Below are 17,721 nucleotides of genomic sequence, written 5' to 3'. Positions count from 1 at the left end.
CGTGGGTGGCACATGGGCATTGCATTATTGGTATGAGCATGTACATGCGCTATCCCCCATTCTTCTCCCACTTTTGGAATGTGACGGCAAAAAGGTTTGCCATCACTGATATAAACTGTTCTTTTTTTTCAGCAAACCATTTCAGTGTTTGGTTTAATGCATATAATTTACAAGTTTGGGCATATCAGTTGTTTGGGAGTCTCTCTGCCTCTTCTATGTTAAAATTTTCTCCCTTAATTATGGCATATTCATTATGCCTTTTTTCTTCTATGACTCTGGATGAGCCATCTATGGATAAACAGAAGTCCCTATGTAAAGGCAGATCCCTTAAGTCTGGTCTTACTTTAATTTGGTATTCTATTATATACAAACAATTATATTCAGGGTCCTGACCCCCTGCTTCTCCTTTCCATAGAAAGGTACCTGGATTTAAACATGAGTCAGTAGTTAAAAACAAAATCATTTTTCTCTATTAGAATAGCCTCATATTTCAAAATTCTAGAATCTGTGATCCGCTTTCCTGCCTTTTGAGTTAAGATTGTTCTTACTTGGTGGGGAGTGCTCACTACAAGTGCTCCCCCAAAATTAATTTTCTATTTCTTCCACCAATAATCCTGTTTCAGCCACAGCTTGCACACACTCAGGCCATATTTTTGTTTCAGCGTTTTAGACAATATGCCACTAGCTGCTTCTTGCCTCCCCAATTTTGAATTAAAACTCCCAAAGCTGTTCCTCTGTTTACTATAGCAAACAGGTGGTAGGGCTTGTCTAGGGATGGCAAAACTAATACCAGGATGGTTATTAAACTCTGAGTTCTATTATTAATTCTTCTTCCTCTTTAGTTCAACACATTAGGTTCTTCTTCCAGTAATTTTAAATACAATGTCTTAGTCTTTTGACTCAATCCACAGTCTACAGTAACCAATTAATCCCAAAAATTTCATTAGTTCCTTTTTAGTTTTGGGAAGTGGCAAGTACACTATTCTTTTTATTCTCTCTGGATTTCCCTTAGTAATCAAATGCCCCAAATATTTAACCTCCCTCTTTACATATTGTAATTTGATTTTTGACACTCAGTCCTTGATTTTCCAACAACTTTAATAATACATTTGTGGCTTCTGCTACTTCTCCTTTTTTCCTCCCAGAGATTAGAAGATCATTCACATATTGCCACAGGGCAACCTCCGGGGGTGGTTTAAATTTTTCTAGCACCTATTCCAATACCTGTCCCTGTGGAAGCACAGTCCATCGAAGCTGTTCTTTTCATCCTGTATAAAGATTCTCCCATTCAAAAGTGAATATTTCTACTGTTTAGGTCTAGTGAACATACTCAAAAGGCATATTTCTGGTCCACGACACTAAACCACCCATGTTCATGAGGTGTTTTATTCAATAATGTGTAGGGGTGTCAGGCCCAAAGCCATTATGTGAAGTTGCAGGCTTTGGGCCTGCCACAGTTAGCAGCGAAAGGGAAATGGGATTATTATTATTAATAATAATTTTTATTGAAATATTCACATTAAAAACAAAACATTTAAACAAACAATTTACACTGACACACATACAAAAAAAGAGAGGAAAAAAATCAATCAATTTGTACATATCCAGTAAACACAACACCTACTTGGTTATTTTTATGGCTATTACAGACGATGATATTTTGAAAAAAGTTAATTTCAGTTATTTAATTTATTTGATTTCAACATGCCTGATGTTGACTGGAATATCCCCAGTGCCCTTACATGCAAAGGTAATAATATAGTAGAGGCCTTTACAGGAGCAGCTCTGGCACAGCTGGTTAAGACACCAACTAGAGGGGAGAATATTCTAGATTTAGTTTTTACGAATGGGAATTGGGTTTCAGAGGTCAAGGTGGGAGAAAATTTAGGTTGCAGTGACTATCTGTGTTTGTGGTTTGATGTAAAAACTGATTGTGAGCAATCCTATACTGCAACCAAAGTATTGGATTTCAGAAAAACAAATTTTAATGCAATGGGGGAATATTTAAATAATGAACTAAAGGGGAGGGATAAAATGGCAGGAGCAAGCACCCAGTGGACTGTATTAAAAAAGGCCATCTTAAAAGCCACAGACTGTATGTAAGGCAAATAACTAAAGGTAAAAGGAAGAAGAAACCGCTATAGTTTAACAATGATGTAATGGCTATAGTCAATGAAAAAAAGGCTGCCTATAGAAGGTATAAAGAGTCTGGAAGTATAGCTGATAGAGAGGTGTATAAAATGAGACAGAAGGAGGTGAAACAGATAATATATGCTGCTAAAGCCTTAAAAGAGGTAGAAATTGCAAAATCTGTAAAGAAGGGGGATAAAACCTTCTTCAGATATATTAGTGATAGGAAGAAGAAAAACTGCAGCATCACGAAGCTTAGTACCGGGAATATACATGCACTGATGGGAATAAGGAGATCGCTGACCATTTCAATAGCTACTTCTGTTCAGTTTTCTCAAAAGACACCTTACAAAATAATACTATAGAGGGATATAGCATTGCTTCCAGCTGTACGGATTCAGCTCCAGTGATCTTAGAAGCCGATCCAGTCATCGGCAAATAGGCAAACCTTCCCTACCAAACCTTCCCCTATGTCACTCACAAACATATTAAAAAGAATAGGACCCAGAACAGACCCTTGTGGCACACCGCTTGTAACCTGTCTCTGCTCAGAATACTCGCCATTAACGATACTTCCAGTGATCTTAGAAGCCAAGAAAATATTCTTTCACTGAAAGAATAGAAGATCCTTGGAACAAACTTCCAGCAGACGTGGTTGATAAATCCACAGTAACTGAATTTAAACATGCCTGGGATAAACATATATCCATTGTAAGATAAAATACAGGAAATAGTATAAGGGCAGACTAGATGGACCATGAGGTCTTTTTCTGCCGTTAGTCTTCTGTGTTTCTATGTTTCTAGTTGCATATTTGTTTTGCTTTCAACCGCCTAAGATCAATCAATATTGCTATATCTCAATTCATACAAATCAAAATATTCATAATTTATCTTTAAAATATTATAGGTTAAATGACTTCATCCTTTTTATTTTATATTTAACTCATATTTATATATCAATTTTGTTCTTTTCTTGTTTCTAACCACTCATAAAAATTGTTCCAAATTTTATAATACTCTGAGTCTTCTTTATTGTTTATTTTAAGCATCAGCATATCTGTTTCAGCACAGTCCATAATTTTCTTTATTAATATATAATCATCTGGTAGTTCTCTTTGTTTCCAGTATTGTGCAATTGAAATTCTGGCTGCCGTTAATAGGTGCAATGTTTATTTTATGTATGTATGTATGTATGTATGTATGTATGTATGTATGTATGTATGTATGTATTCATTCATTCATTCATTCATTCATTCATTCATTCATTCATTCATTCATTCATTCATTCCAATATCCTCTTGAAAGTGTCCAGAGTTGGGGAGTTCATAACCTCCGCAGGCAGGTTGTTCCACTGGTTGATCGCTCTGACCATTAGGAAATTCTTCCTTACTTCTAGGTTGAATCTCTCCTTGGTCAGCTTCCAGCCGTTGTTCCTCGTCTGGCTCTCTGGGGCTCTGGAGAATAGAGTGGCCCCCTCCTCTCTGTGGCAACCTCTCATATACAATTGTCTAAGTTTAAATTATAGCCCAGATTTGTGTGCCAGCTATAGATGTTCCCTTTTATGATATGGTCCTGCAACCTATATTTTAACAAAAAATTATATATTCTAGATATCATTTCTTAGTCTTGTCCTAATATTATTTGATCTAATTCTAGAAACATAGAAACATAGAAGACTGATGGCAGAAAAAGACCGCAAGATCTATCTAGTCTGCCCTTATACTATTTTTTGTATTTTATCTTAGGATGGATATTTGTTTATCCCAGGCATGTTTAAATTCAGTTACTGTGGATTTACCAACCACGTCTGCTGGAAGTTTGTTCCAGGGATCTACTACTCTTTTAGTAAAATAATATTTTCTCATGTTGCTTTTAATCTTTCCCCCAACTAACTTCAGATTGTGTCCCCTTGTTCTTGTGTTCACTTTCCTATTAAAAACACTTCCCTCCTGAGCCTTATTTAACCCTTTGATATATTTAAATGTTTCGATCATGTCCCCCCTTTTCCTTCTGTCCTCCAGACTATACAGATTGAGTTCATTAAATCTTTCTTGATACGTTTTACGCTTAAGACCTTCCACCATTCTTTTAGCCCATCTTTGCACCCGTTCAACTTTGTCAATATCTTTTTGTAGGTGAGGTCTCCAGAACTGAACACAGTATTCCAAATGTGGTCTCACCAGCGCTCTATATAAGGGGATCACAATCTCCCTCTTCCTGCTTGTTATACCTCTAGATATGCAGCCAAGCATCCTACCTGCTTTTCCTACCGCCCGACCACACTGCTCACCCATTTTGGGACTGCCAGAAATCACTACCTCTAAATCCTTTTCTTCTGAAGTTTTTGCTAACACAGAACTGCCAATACAATACTCAGATTGAGGATTCCTTTTCCTCAAGTGCATTATTTTACATTTGGAAACATTAAACTGCAGTTTCCATTGCTTTGACCATTTGACCAAAGTCCTTACCTTTTAGATCTGAGAACTGAGGACTCATTGCTGACCTGATGAACAACTGATTATACCATCAAACAAAACTAATTTATATTAACTTAAAAATTTATCTTATATTTTATATACTTATGTACTTATATTTTTAATGTTTTAGTGTTTTTTAAATTGTTATTAACTGCTTTTTATACTGTTTCTAATTTAATTGACTTTTTAACATAATTGGGGTTCTAAAGTAATGGATGACTGGGATAAATATGCTTGTGGGTATGAGTGGAATGACTGATATGATTGGGTGGGTGGGGGTGGGTGGGGTTATGGTATGGATGAGTTGAGTGATAGTAGTGTGAATGAGAGGTTTGGCCCACCTGACGCTCGGGAGACAGGAGAGGAAGGGGCACCGATCTCTGGGGTGGCAGAGGGTCGGAATATCCCTGTGTTGCTGGGGAGAGGCAGATATGGCGGGGGCCACAGAGTTAGCCGTTCCAGGGGAACGAGGGACCGTTGCTTAATAACGGTCCCTTGTTCTGGCTCTGTGAGCCCAATCTTGGGTACTGGTGGTGAGTGTAACTCTGGCCCTGGGCTCAGGTTGCTGCTGCTTAATGCCAGGTCGGTGGTTAATAAAGCTCTCCTCATCCGGGACTTGATCCTGGATGAGGAGGCCAACCTGGCATGTATTACTGAAACCTGGCTGGGCCCAGAGGGAGGTGTTCCTCTCTCTGAAATTTGCCCAGCCGGGTTTCAGATATGGCATCAACCTCGACCCCAGGGAAGGGGGGGAGGAGTGGCTATTATAGCCAGGGAGAGCCTTTGCCTGCGTAGACTCATTGCTCCGGAAATTGCGGGTTGCGAGTCTCTCTTGATGAAGTTGGACTTAGGGGTTCAGGTGGGCTTATTTCTCACGTACCTGCCTCCCAGCTGCGTGTCAAAAGCCCTGCCTGTGCTACTCGAGGAGGTAGCCGGGTTGGCGGTGGAGTTCCCCGGACTCATTGTCCTGGGGGACTTCAACCTGCCGTCACTCGGCGAAACCTCTGGGTTGGCACAGGAGTTCATGGCCACCATGACAGCCATGGACCTGACTCAAGTAGTACAGGGTCCGACTCACGAGGGAGGGCACGCACCTGACATGGTATTCCTTTCCGAGCAACTGAGTAATGGTCTGAGACTAAGGGGCTTAGAAGCATTGCCTTTGTCATGGTCAGACCATTTTCTACTACGGCTTGACTTCCTGGCTCCAATCCTTCCCCGCAGGGAGGCGGAACCAATGAAGATGTTCCGCCCCAGACGCCTGATGGACCCAGAGGGCTTTCAGACGGCGCTTGGGGTTATTCCAGAGGCACTCGTCCACAGTTCGGCAGAGTCTCTCGCAGAGGCCTGGAACAGGGCTGCGGTGGGGGCTCTTGACCGGATTGCGCCTTTGCGACCTCTCCGTGGCGTTAGACCCCATAGAGCCCCATGGTTCAACGAGGAGCTCCGGGAGTTGAAACGCCAAAAGAGACGTCTAGAGAAGCGATGGAGGAAGAGTAGGTCTGAATCTGATCGAACACTTGTAAGAGCTTTTATTAAGACTTACAAAGTGGTGCTCAAGGCGGCAAGATGCGCGTACCATGCCGTCTTGATTGCATCAGCGGAATCCCGCCCGGCCGCTCTGTTTAGGGTGACCCGCTCCCTTCTCAACCAGGGGGGAGTTGGGGAGCCCTTGCAGAGTAGTGCCGAGGATTTCAACACGTTTTTCGCTGATAAAGTCGCTCAGATCCGGGCCGACCTCGACTCCAATTGTAAAACAGAGTCGACTGACAACGAGTCAGTCGAGGTGACTGGGGCACGTACTTGTCCACCTGTCTGGGAAGAGTTTGATCTGGTGACACCTGATGAAGTGGACAAGGCCATTGGAGCTGTGAGTTCCGCCACCTGTTTACTGGATCCGTGTCCCTCCTGGTTGGTTTCGGCCAGCAGGGAGGTGACACGGAGCTGGGCCCAGGAGATTACCAACGCTTCCTTGGGGAGGGGAGTTTTTCCAACACTCTATAAAGAAGTGCTTGTGCGCCCCCTCCTCAAGAAGCCCTCCCTGGACCCAGCCGTACTTAATAACTATCGTGGGGAAGGTTGTTGAGAAGGTGGTGGCATTCCAGCTCCAGCGGTCCTTGGAAGAAGCCGATTATCTAGGTCCCCAGCAGTCGGGTTTCAGGCCCGGTTACAGCACGGAAACCGCTTTGGTCGCGTTGATGGATGATCTCTGGCGGGCCCGGGACAGGGGTTTAACCTCTGTCCTGGTGCTCCTTGACCTCTCAGCGGCTTTCGATACCATCTGCCATGGTATCCTTCTGCACCGGCTGGAGGGGCTGGGGGTGGGAGGCACTGTTCTCCAGTGGTTCTCCTCCTACCTCTCTGGCCGGTCGCAGTCGGTGTTGGTGGGGGGTCAGAGGTCGACTCCTAGGTCTCTCCCTTGTGGGGTGCCTCAGGGGTCGGTCCTCTCCCCCCTGCTATTTAACATCTACATGAAACCGCTGGGCGAGATCATCCAAGGACATGGGGTGAGGTATCATCAATATGCGGATGATACCCAGCTTTACATCTCCACCCCACGCCTAGTCAACGAAGCGGTGGAAGTGATGTGCCGGTGCCTGGAGGCTGTTGGGGCCTGGATGGGTGTCAACAGACTCAATCTCAACCCGGATAAGACGGAGTGGCTGTGGGTTTTGCCTCCCAAGGACAATCCCATCTGTCCGTCCATTACCCTGGGGGGGGAATTATTGACCCCCTCAGATAGGGTCCGCAACTTGGGCGTCCTCCTCGATCCACAGCTCACATTAGAAAAACATCTCTCAGCTGTGGCGAGGGGGGCGTTTGCCCAGGTTCGCCTGGTGCACCAGTTGCGGCCCTATCTGGACCGGGACTCATTGCTCACAGTCACTCATGCCCTCATCACCTCGAGGTTCGACTACTGTAATGCTCTCTACATGGGGCTACCTTTGAAAAGTGTTCGGAAACTTCAGATCGTGCAGAATGCAGCTGCGAGAGCCGTCATGGGCTTACCTAGGTATGCCCATGTTTCACCATCACTCCGCAGTCTGCATTGGCTGCCGATCAGTTTCTGGTCACAATTCAAAGTGTTGGTTAGGACCTTTAAAGCCCTTCATGGCATTGGGCCAGAATATCTCCGAGACCGCCTCCTGCCACACGAATCCCAGCGACCAATTAGGTCCCACAGAGTGGGCCTTCTCCGGGTCCCGTCAACTAAACAATGTCGGTTGGCGGGCCCCAGGGGAAGAGCCTTCTCTGTGGCGGCACCGGCCCTCTGGAACCAACTCCCCCCGGAGATTAGAACTGCCCCTACTCTTCCTGCCTTCCGTAAACTCCTTAAAACCCACCTTTGCCGTCAGGCATGGGGGAACTGAAACATCTCCCCCTGGGCATGTTTAATTTATACATGGTATGTTTGTGTGTATGTCTGTTAGTATATGGGGTCTTTTTTAAATCTTTAAATATTTTAAACTTGTCACATTATTTATGATTTGTTCTACGTGTTGTGAGCCGCCCCGAGTCTTCGGAGAGGGGCGGCATACAAATCTAAGTAATAAAAATATTTTTTTTAAAAAAAAAGCTAAATCATTTACTATATTACAGACGCCTCCAGGATTATCAACCCTATTGCACACTTTAGAGTCATCGGCAAATAGGCAAACCTTCCCTAACAAACCTTCCCCTATGTCACTCACAAACATATTAAAAAGAATAGGACCCAGAACAGACCCTTGTGGCACACCGCTTGTAACCTGTCTCTGCTCAGAATACTCGCCATTGACAATAACTCTCTGATGTCTACGCTTCAGCCAGCTTGAAATCCACTGAACTATCCAGGGATTAACTCCAATCTTCACTAATTTATCTATCAGCTCTTTATGTGGAACCGTATCAAAGGCTTTGCTGAAGTCCAGATAGGCAATATCCACGGCACCACCTTGATCCAACACCTTTGTGACATAGTCAAAGAAATCAATGAGATTAGTCTGACATGATTTGCCTTCAGTAAAGCCATGCTGATTTGGGTCCAATAAGTTATTGTTTTTAGGTGCTGATTTATCCTCTTTTTGAGTAGAGTCTCCATCATTTTAACTATAACTGATGATGTCAAGCTAACTGGCCTGTAGTTACCAGCTTCTTCTCTACTGCCCTTCTTGTGGATAGGCACAACACTGGCCATTCTCCAATCCTCAGGAACATCTCCTGTTAACAGGGATTGGTTAAACAAATCAGTCAAGGGGGTAGCAATGATAAATCTGAGTTCTTTAAGAACTCTGGGGTGGATGCTATCTGGACCCATTGCCTTATTTATCTTTAATCGTTCAAGTTCTTCTAAGACATCAGCTTCTAAGATCACTGGAGCTGAATCCATACAGCTGGAAGCAATGCTATATCCATCTATAGTATTATATTGTAAGGTGTCTTTTGAGAAAACTGAACAGAAGTAGCTATTGAAATGAGAAAGCAACATGAGAAAATATTATTTTACTGAAAGAGTAGTAGATGCTCGGAAGAAACTTCCAGAAGATTTGGTTGGTAAATCCACAGTAACTGAATTTAAACATGCCTGGGATAAACATATATCCGTCCTAAGATAAAATACAGGAAATAGTATAAGGGCAGACTAGATGGACCATGAGGTCTTTTTCTGCCGTCAATCTTCTATGTTTCTATGTTTCTAAACAGATCAGCAGGTTAATAACCCCAATCAGCCTGGATCATAAATATGTTTGATAAATTGAAGCAGTAGAAGAGCTAGGATGTGTGTTTAAACTAAGCGAAGAGGCTTAGACACTTTGAATTATTGGATTTATTGGATAAATTGGATTTATTGAATATTGATGGATTTGGTGGGCTTCCTGGATTGGAATATAAGACTATAAATCCTGGCACCTACTCTTGCAAGAACATATTTTACATGCAATAAACTGCTTGCTGCTTCACTTTATGGCTGTCAAATTTCTGACTGGTGAGCAGTGTTCCCTCTAATTTTTTTTCGGTGTGAGCAGAAAAGTATAATATCTGAGCGGCACATTTCCATGCCTGGGCGTGGATCGATTAGAAACAAAAGGGGGTCACGTGACCTCAGGACACACAGCAACAGTCATAAAATTGAAACAGCAGCAAAGTTTTGATCCTCCAATCATCGGGTTTCTGCGAAGGTCCTAAGTGTTAAAAAGGGCCATAAGTTTTACAATAGATATATGTTTATCCCAGGCATGTTTAAATTCAGTTACTGTGGATTTACCAACCACGTCTGCTGGAAGTTTGTTCCAAGGATCTACTACTCTTTCAGTAAAATAATATTTTCTCACGTTGCTTTTGATCTTACCCCCAACTAACTTCAGATTGTGTCCCCTTGTTCTTGTGTTCACTTTCCTATTAAAAACACTTCCCTCCTGAACCTTATTTAACCCTTTGACATATTTAAATGTTTCGATCATGACCCCCCTTTTCCTTCTGTCCTTCAGACTATACAGATTGAGTTCATTAAGTCTTTCCTGATATGTTTTTTGCTTAAGACCTTCCACCATTCTTGTAGCCCGTCTTTGGACCCCTTCAATTTTGTCAATATCTTTTTGTAGGTGAGGTCTCCAGAACTGAACACAGTACTGTATTCCAAATGTGGTCTCACCAGCGCTCTATATAAGGGGATCACAATCTCCCTCTTCCTGCTTGTTATACCTCTAGCTATGCAGCCAAGCATCCTACTTGCTTTTCTTACTGCCCGACCACACTGCTCACCCATTTTGAGACTGTCAGATATCACTACCCCTAAATCCTTCTCTTCTGAAGTTTTTGCTAACACAGAACTGCCAATGCAATACTCAGATTGAGGATTCCTTTTCCCCAAGTGCATTATTTTACATTTGGAAACATTAAACTGCAGTTTCCATTGCTTTGACCATTTATCTAGTAAAGTTAAATCATTTACCATATTACAGACCCCTCCAGGAATATCAATCCTATTGCACTCTTTAGAGTCATCGGCAAATAGGCAAACCTTCCCTACCAAACCTTCCCCTATGTCACTCACAAACATATTAAAAGGAATAGGACCCAGAACAGACCCTTGTGGCACACCGCTTGTAACCTGTCTCTGCTCAGAATACTCGCCATTAACAATAACTCTCTGATGTCTACGCTTCAGCCAGCTTGAAATCCACTGAACTATCCAGGGATTAAGTCCAATCTTCACTAATTTATCTATCAGCTCTTTATGTGGAACCGTATCAAAGGCTTTGCTGAAGTCCAGATATGCAATAAGTCACTTTTTTCAGGGCCGTTGTGACTTTGAACGGTCAGTAAATGAACCAATGAGGCCAACGTTTCTATCTCCTGAGTAAGACGGTTATTAAGTGAGTTCTGCCTTACTTTACCACCTTTCTTGCCACAGTCGTTAAGTGAATCCCTGCAGCTGCTTGAACATCTCAAAAGATGTTCACATAACCCTGGGACATGGCCACCATCATAACTAACTTGTCAAGTGTCCAAAGTTTGATCCAATAGCCCCTTTATTTTTCTAACAAAATCCTTTCTTCCTAGAAGCAAGAATAGAAAGAATAAAATGGAAAAGGGGATTAAAAGGGGATACAAAAAAAATTAAAAAGAAAAGGGTTTGGTTCCAAGTTTTGCTCAGATTGAAGACATTGGAATTTGAGAAGGATTGATTAAGCTTGGAGTATTGTTTTGTTTGCTCTTTTTTTAACTTCTATTTTTCTATTTAGATATATGAATTTAGGAATTGCTGATCTGTTTTAATAAAGTTAGAAGTATTGATTATAATAAGATTTGCAGTAGGTGATACTGATTTGGATTAATGCATAAATGGAATTGAATTTAGTACTTTGGCATACTGGTTAATAAGTTAGAAATATAATTGGTGTTGTACTTTTTGAAGGAACATTAAGGAGGGAATTTAACTAAAAGAAAATGTATGTAACTGGATGACAAAATTAGAAAAAAAACTTTTGAAACTTTTGGGATGATTGATATTAGTTACTAAGAAAATACTGCATTTTATTCATGGAAAATTAGATGGTACATTGTATTGTTTGAATGTATGTTGAGAGAGAGAAAAAATTACCCCCCCCAAAGGGTCCTTCCACCCTCTTTCCCTCCATTCATTTCATTCTTCCTCCTCCCTCCATTTCTTCTTCCTTCCTTCCTTCCTTCCTCTCCACTTATCTCTTTTCCCTCTCTCTCATTCTCTCCTTCCAGGTCTGCCTCATGCCTGCATCCTCTCCCTCTATCTCCCCTTCACTCTCTCATTTGTTTATCTCTCCTCCCTTGTGTGTCCAATCACACTTGGCCAATAAAGAAATAAAGGAAGGATCGTCCCGGAGCAGATTCCATTGGCTCCAAAATGTGGGGGGGGAGACCCGGCCGTGCTGGAGGGGAACAGAGTGGGGAAGAGATGTGCTACCAGGCACTTGGCTCCAGCCCTCCCGTCTTTTCATACTCCCTCTCTGAAGCTTCGTCCTCCCTCTCCAACCCCTATCCCTCTCTCCGAAGTTTCACAACTCCTCCCATTGTCTCAGCACTCACAATGGACAGCTCACATCTATTTTGACTGCTGGATTCTCCCTTTCAAAATGCGGGGCGGGGGGAAATCTTCCAGGCCCTGCTTTAAACTCCGACAGGAGGCTCTTGAGACTCCTTCACAACAGTCGGGTGGTTGCTGTCAGCAGCTTTGCTGGCCGTCGCAGATCTTGATGTCAGGGGACCCCTGCTGTCCTGACCGCCATGCTCGCCTTGTGCCATGGGGGGGCGCGTGCAAGCCTCTTGTCTCCACCGCCTCCTCTTCCACCGCCCTGCTGCCTGAGCCCGTTTACAAGGGGCTGGTGGAAGACCCTATGTCACTTTTGCTAAAGATAGGGGGGGGGAGAGTAAAAGCGACATCGGATTTTCCACCAGCCACTTGTAAATGGGCTCAGGCAGCGAGGCGGTGGAAGAGGAGGCGGGGGAGGCAAGGCCTTGCACAGCCCCCCCCCCCCGGCGGCACAGGGGCCTAGTGATGTCAAGGACGCCTGGGGAAGCGGCACGCAATGACAGAGCCAGAGAAGCCGGGCGGGGCTTAGAGCCCACGGTGTGCCGGCTCCATCGCGCGTTAGAGGGAACATTGCTGGTGAGCCTGTTTTTCACAATTGGGGGGTCGCGCTGCGATTCAATGTCATCGTGAGAAGTGGGGCCCTCTGTCCTGGAGCCAGGAAGATGCGTCCCATTGAATTTTTTTTTAAGGAAGGTAAAAGGTTTTTATTTGATCCTGTGTGTTTTTGGCATTTCAGAGACACATGAGTAACAGGAACTACTTTATGTCCAGATTATTCCTGAATGGTTTTCAGGCAGGTGAGGAAACCCATCCCATCTAGTATGTAAAGCCACATGTAAACTGCTTCCTCTCATGCCCACCATTCTCTAAGCTGTCCTAGAGTGTTATAGCTATACCAAGAAGAGACCATGTGCATGGATGAGCCTTGGATGACTGGTTCAGTAAGATGTATTTTTCTTTTCGTTTTTACACAGATGTTCAAATCCACCCAAGCACCCCCAACCCTCCACTGATTTGAATGGTCCTGTGTGCCTTGGGTGGTTGTTCAGCTCCTCCAACTGACTGAAATCCCAACATATAGTCATAGAACCAGCAAACAAGAACTAGTTGGAGAAAATGTGTGTTGACTTACTTGAACACCCCTTCTCAGCAAGTTGGAGTCAGCCTTCAGATAAGGTTTTCCTCATCCAATGAGAATTGGGGACTGATAGCAATAGAAATACTATTGATTCAAATATGGCTTAATAATGATATAAAAGACAAGAGTATAAATTATTAGCGTTTGCGGATGACTTAGTATTTAACACTGAAGAACCATTGGAAACTGGAGAAAAATTACTAGAAGAAATCAATAAATTTGGTAGAGTGGCAGGTTTAAAGATAAACAAACAAAATACTAAAATAATTTAAAAAGATTTAACAGATGAAGAAAATCAATTATTGGAAGGAAAATTAGGAATACAGATAGAAAAAAATAATTAAATACTTAGGCGTAAAATTAACAGCAAAATCTACAACAGTTAAAGATAACTACATGGAATTACTTTAAAAATTGAGGAGAAATTGGAAAAATTGAAAAAACTACCCATTTCAATGATCGGAAGAATCTCAATTATTAAAATGGTAATTCTCCTGAAAATACTGTACTTATTTCAAACAATTCCAAGCATTTTAAATAGGAAAAGTTTTGAAAAGCTGAATAAAATTTTGACAAAATTTATATTGGCAGGATAAAGGCTAAGCATCAGATTATCTTACTTACAAGATACAGTGATCCCCCGATCATTGCGAGGGCTCCGTTCCAGGACCCCTCGCAATGATCGGTTTTTCGCGAAATAGCGCTGCGGAAGTAAAAACACCATCTGCGCATGCGCAGATGGTGTTTTTACTTCCGCAGCGCTAGCGAGGAGCCGAAGATTGGGGTTCCTGGGAAGGGGACTCAGCTGGGAAGCGGCGCTGGGGTTTCCCCACCGACCACGCAAACTCCTCGCTGCTGCTCGCCCGCCCTTTCGCCCGCCCACGCCGCTCGCTCGCGCCACTTCCCAGCTGAGTCCTGAAGCGAATTGGCTTCAGGACTCAGCTGGGAAGCAGCGCGAGCGAACGGCGTGGGCGGGGCGAAGGGCGAGCGGCGGGCGAGCGGGCAGGCAGGCGGCGGACAAGCCGTTCGCTCGCGCTGCTCGCTCGCGGCCGCTTCCCAGCTGAGTCCTGAAGCCAATTCGCTTCAGGACTCAGCTGGGAAGCGGCGCAAGCGAACGGCGTGGGCGGGCGAAGGGCGGGCGAGCGGCGGGCGAGCGGGCAGGCAGGAGGCGGACAAGCCGTTCGCTCGCGCTGCTCGCTCGCGCCGCTTCCCAGCTGAGTCCTGAAGCCAATTCGCTTCAGGACTCAGCTGGGAAGCGGCGCGAGCGAACGGCGTGGGCGGGCGAAGGGCGGGCGAGCCGCGGGCGCGCGGGGCAGGCAGGCGGCGGACAAGCCGTTCGCTCGCGCCGCTGGCTCGCGCCGCTTCCCAGCTGAGTCCTGAAGCCAATTCGCTTCAGGACTCAGCTGGGAAGCAACGCGAGCGAACGGCGTGGGCGGGCGAAGGGCGGGCGAGCGGCGGCGGGCGCACGGACAGGCAGGCGGCGGACAAGCCGTTCACTCGCGCCGCTCGCTCGCGCCGCTTCCCAGCTGGGTCCTGAAGCGAATTGGCTTCAGGACTCAGCTGGGAAGCAGGCAGGCAGGCGGCGGACAAGCCGTTCGCTCGCGCCGCTTCCCAGCTGAGTCCTGAAGCCAATTCGCTTCAGGACTCAACTGGGAAGCGGCGCGAGCGAACGGCGTGGGCGGGCGAAGGGCGGGCGAGCGGCAGCGAGGAGTTTGCGTGGGCGGTGGGGAAACTCCTCGCTGATGCCCGCCGCTCGCCCTCCCGCCAGCAAGAGGGGGAAGACCCAGGGAAGCCGCCCAGCAGCTGATCTGCCCGGCGCCATCTACGCATGCGTGCCCATAGAAAAAAAGGGTGCGCATGCGCAGATGGTGTTTTGACTTCCGGGTTGAAAAATCGCGATTTAGCCCGTTCGCAATGATCGGGATCGTGATACCCGGGGGATCACTGTAATAGAAAACAGGGGGGCTTTGGACTCCCTGATTTCGAACTCTACTATCAAGCGGCAAAAATAACGGCTTAAAGAATGGATTAGGATAAAAAATAAAAGACTCCTTTTGCTCGAGGGACATGACTTACACGTGGGTTGGCATGCATTCCTTATAGATGGAAAGGATAAAACTCATACATATTTTAAAAGACATAAAGTTAGAAATGTAATTTACGAAATCTGGACAAAAATTTACAAACACCACTATCCTCAAGTCCCAGGATGGTTTTCAAGTATGGAGGCAATACGATAGATACTAAAAAAATGATTACATATTATGAAATATTAGATGAAAGAGGAGAACTTAAAACAACTACACAAATAGATAATGAAGGAATAAAGATTGACTGGTGGCCATTTATGCAAATAAAGACAAGATTTGAGGAAGATAAAAGGAAAACAGGAATACAAAAAAGGAAATCAGAATTAGATGAGATAATATTAGGACAAGATTAAAAAACGATAGCTAGAATATATACTTTTTTGTTAAAATCTAGGTTTATTTATTTGTTTGTTTGTTTGTTTGTTTGTTTGTTTGTTTGTTTATTTATTTATTTATTTATTTATTTATTTATTTATTTATTTATTTATTTATTTATTTATTTATTTATTTATTTATTTATTTATTTATTAGAGTTGAAAGGGACCTTGCAGGTCATCAAGTCCAACCCCCTGCTTAAGCAGGAAATCCTACAGCACCCCAGCCAAATGACAGCCCAATCTCCTCTTGAAAATGTCCATGCATAAGCCACGCCCATGGTGTGGTAGTAAAAATTTTGGTAGCCCATCATTGGAGCACCAAAAATTTGGAACAATTTTTATGAGTGGGTAGAAACAAGAAAAGAACAAAATTGATATATAAATATGAGTTAAATATAAAACAGAAAGGATGAAGTCATTTAACTTATAATATTATAAAGATAAATAAATAAATAAATAAATAAATAAATAAATAAATAAATAAATCTGTATGAATTGAGATATAGCAATATTGATTGATCTTAGGCAGTTCAAAGCAAAACAAATACACATAGAAACATAGAAGACTGACGGCAGAAAAAGACCTCATGGTCCATCTAGTCTGCCCTTATACTATTTCCTGTATTTTATCTTACAATGGATATATGTTTATCCCAGGCATGTTTAAATTCAGTTACTGTGGATTTACCAACCACGTCTGCTGGAAGTTTGTTCCAAGGATCTACTACTCTTTCAGTAAAATAATATTTTCTCACGTTGCTTTTGATCTTTCCCCCAACTAACCTCAGATTGTGTCCCATTGTTCTTGTGTTCACTTTAATATTAAAAACACTTCCCTCCTGAACCTTATTTAACCCTTTAACATATTTAAATGTTTCGATCACGTCCCCCCTTTTCCTTCTGTCCTCCAGACTATACAGATTGAGTTCATTAAGTCTTTCCTGATACGTTTTATGCTTAAGACCTTCCACCATTCTTGTAGCCTGTCTTTGGACCCGTTCAATTTTGTCAATATCTTTTTGTAGGTGAGGTCTCCAGAACTGAACACAGTATTCCAAATGTGGTCTCACCAGCGCTCTATATAAGGGGATCACAATCTCCCTCTTCCTGCTTGTTATACATCTAGCTATGCAGCCAAGCATCCTACTTGCTTTTCCTGCTCACCCATTTTGAGACTGTCAGATATCACTACCCCTAAATCCTTCTCTTCTGAAGTTTTTACTAACACAGAACTGCCAATACAATACTCAGATTGAGGATTCCTTTTCCTCAAGTGTATTATTTTACATTTGGAAACATTAAACTGCAGTTTCCATTGCTTTGACCATTTATCTAGTAAAGCTAAATCATTTACCATATTACAGACCCCTCCAGGAATATCAACCCTATTGCACACTTTAGAGTCATCGGCAAATAGGCAAACCTTCCCTATCAAACCTTCCCCTATGTCACTCACAAACATATTAATTATTTGGAACCGTATCAAAGGCTTTGCTGAAGTCCAGATAGGCAATATCCACGGCACCACCTTCATCCAACACCTTTGTGACATAGTCAAAGAAATCAATGAGATTAGTCTGACATGATTTGCCTTCAGTAAAGCCATGCTGATTTGGCTCCAATAAGTTATTGTTTTTTAGGTGCTGATTTATCCTCTTTTTGAGTAGAGTCTCCATCATTTTAACTATAACTGATGTCAAGCTAACTGGCATCTTCTCTACTGCCCAGATCTGAGTTCTTTAAGAACTCTGGGGTGGATGCCATCTGGACCCATGGCCTTATTTATCTTTAATCATTCAAATTCTTCTAAGAAAGCAGCCTGTAAGATTCTGAGAAAACTGAACAGAAGAAGCTATTGAAATGGTCAGCTACCTCCTTATTCCCATCGACGTATGTATTGTCCCCAGTACTAAGCTTTGCAATGCTGCAGTTTTTCTTCTTCTTATCACTAATATGT

At 43.3% G+C, this 17,721-nt stretch overlaps 1 protein-coding gene across 3 annotated transcripts in view; it reads left to right on the top strand.

Moving 5' to 3' along the window:
• AVL9 (AVL9 cell migration associated) overlaps window positions 1-17,721 on the top strand; it is a 204,781-nt gene that overhangs the window by 38,824 nt on the left and 148,236 nt on the right. The window contains exon 2 of one of the 3 annotated variants that reach the window (XM_070726317.1): window positions 13,134-13,335. The exons of the other annotated variants lie outside the window; for them this stretch is intronic. Within the exon in view, the coding sequence (XP_070582418.1) occupies window positions 13,276-13,335 (60 nt within the window). The 5' untranslated portion in view covers window positions 13,134-13,275. The remainder of the gene's footprint in view (window positions 1-13,133; window positions 13,336-17,721) is intronic. 3 annotated transcript variants of the gene reach the window in all.

This window comes from Erythrolamprus reginae, chromosome Z, assembly GCF_031021105.1.
Source record: "Erythrolamprus reginae isolate rEryReg1 chromosome Z, rEryReg1.hap1, whole genome shotgun sequence".
Taxonomy (NCBI): Eukaryota; Metazoa; Chordata; class Lepidosauria; order Squamata; family Dipsadidae; genus Erythrolamprus; species Erythrolamprus reginae.
Note: the sequence above shows the minus strand (reverse complement) of the source record. Positions and strands in the feature narration are given on the sequence as shown.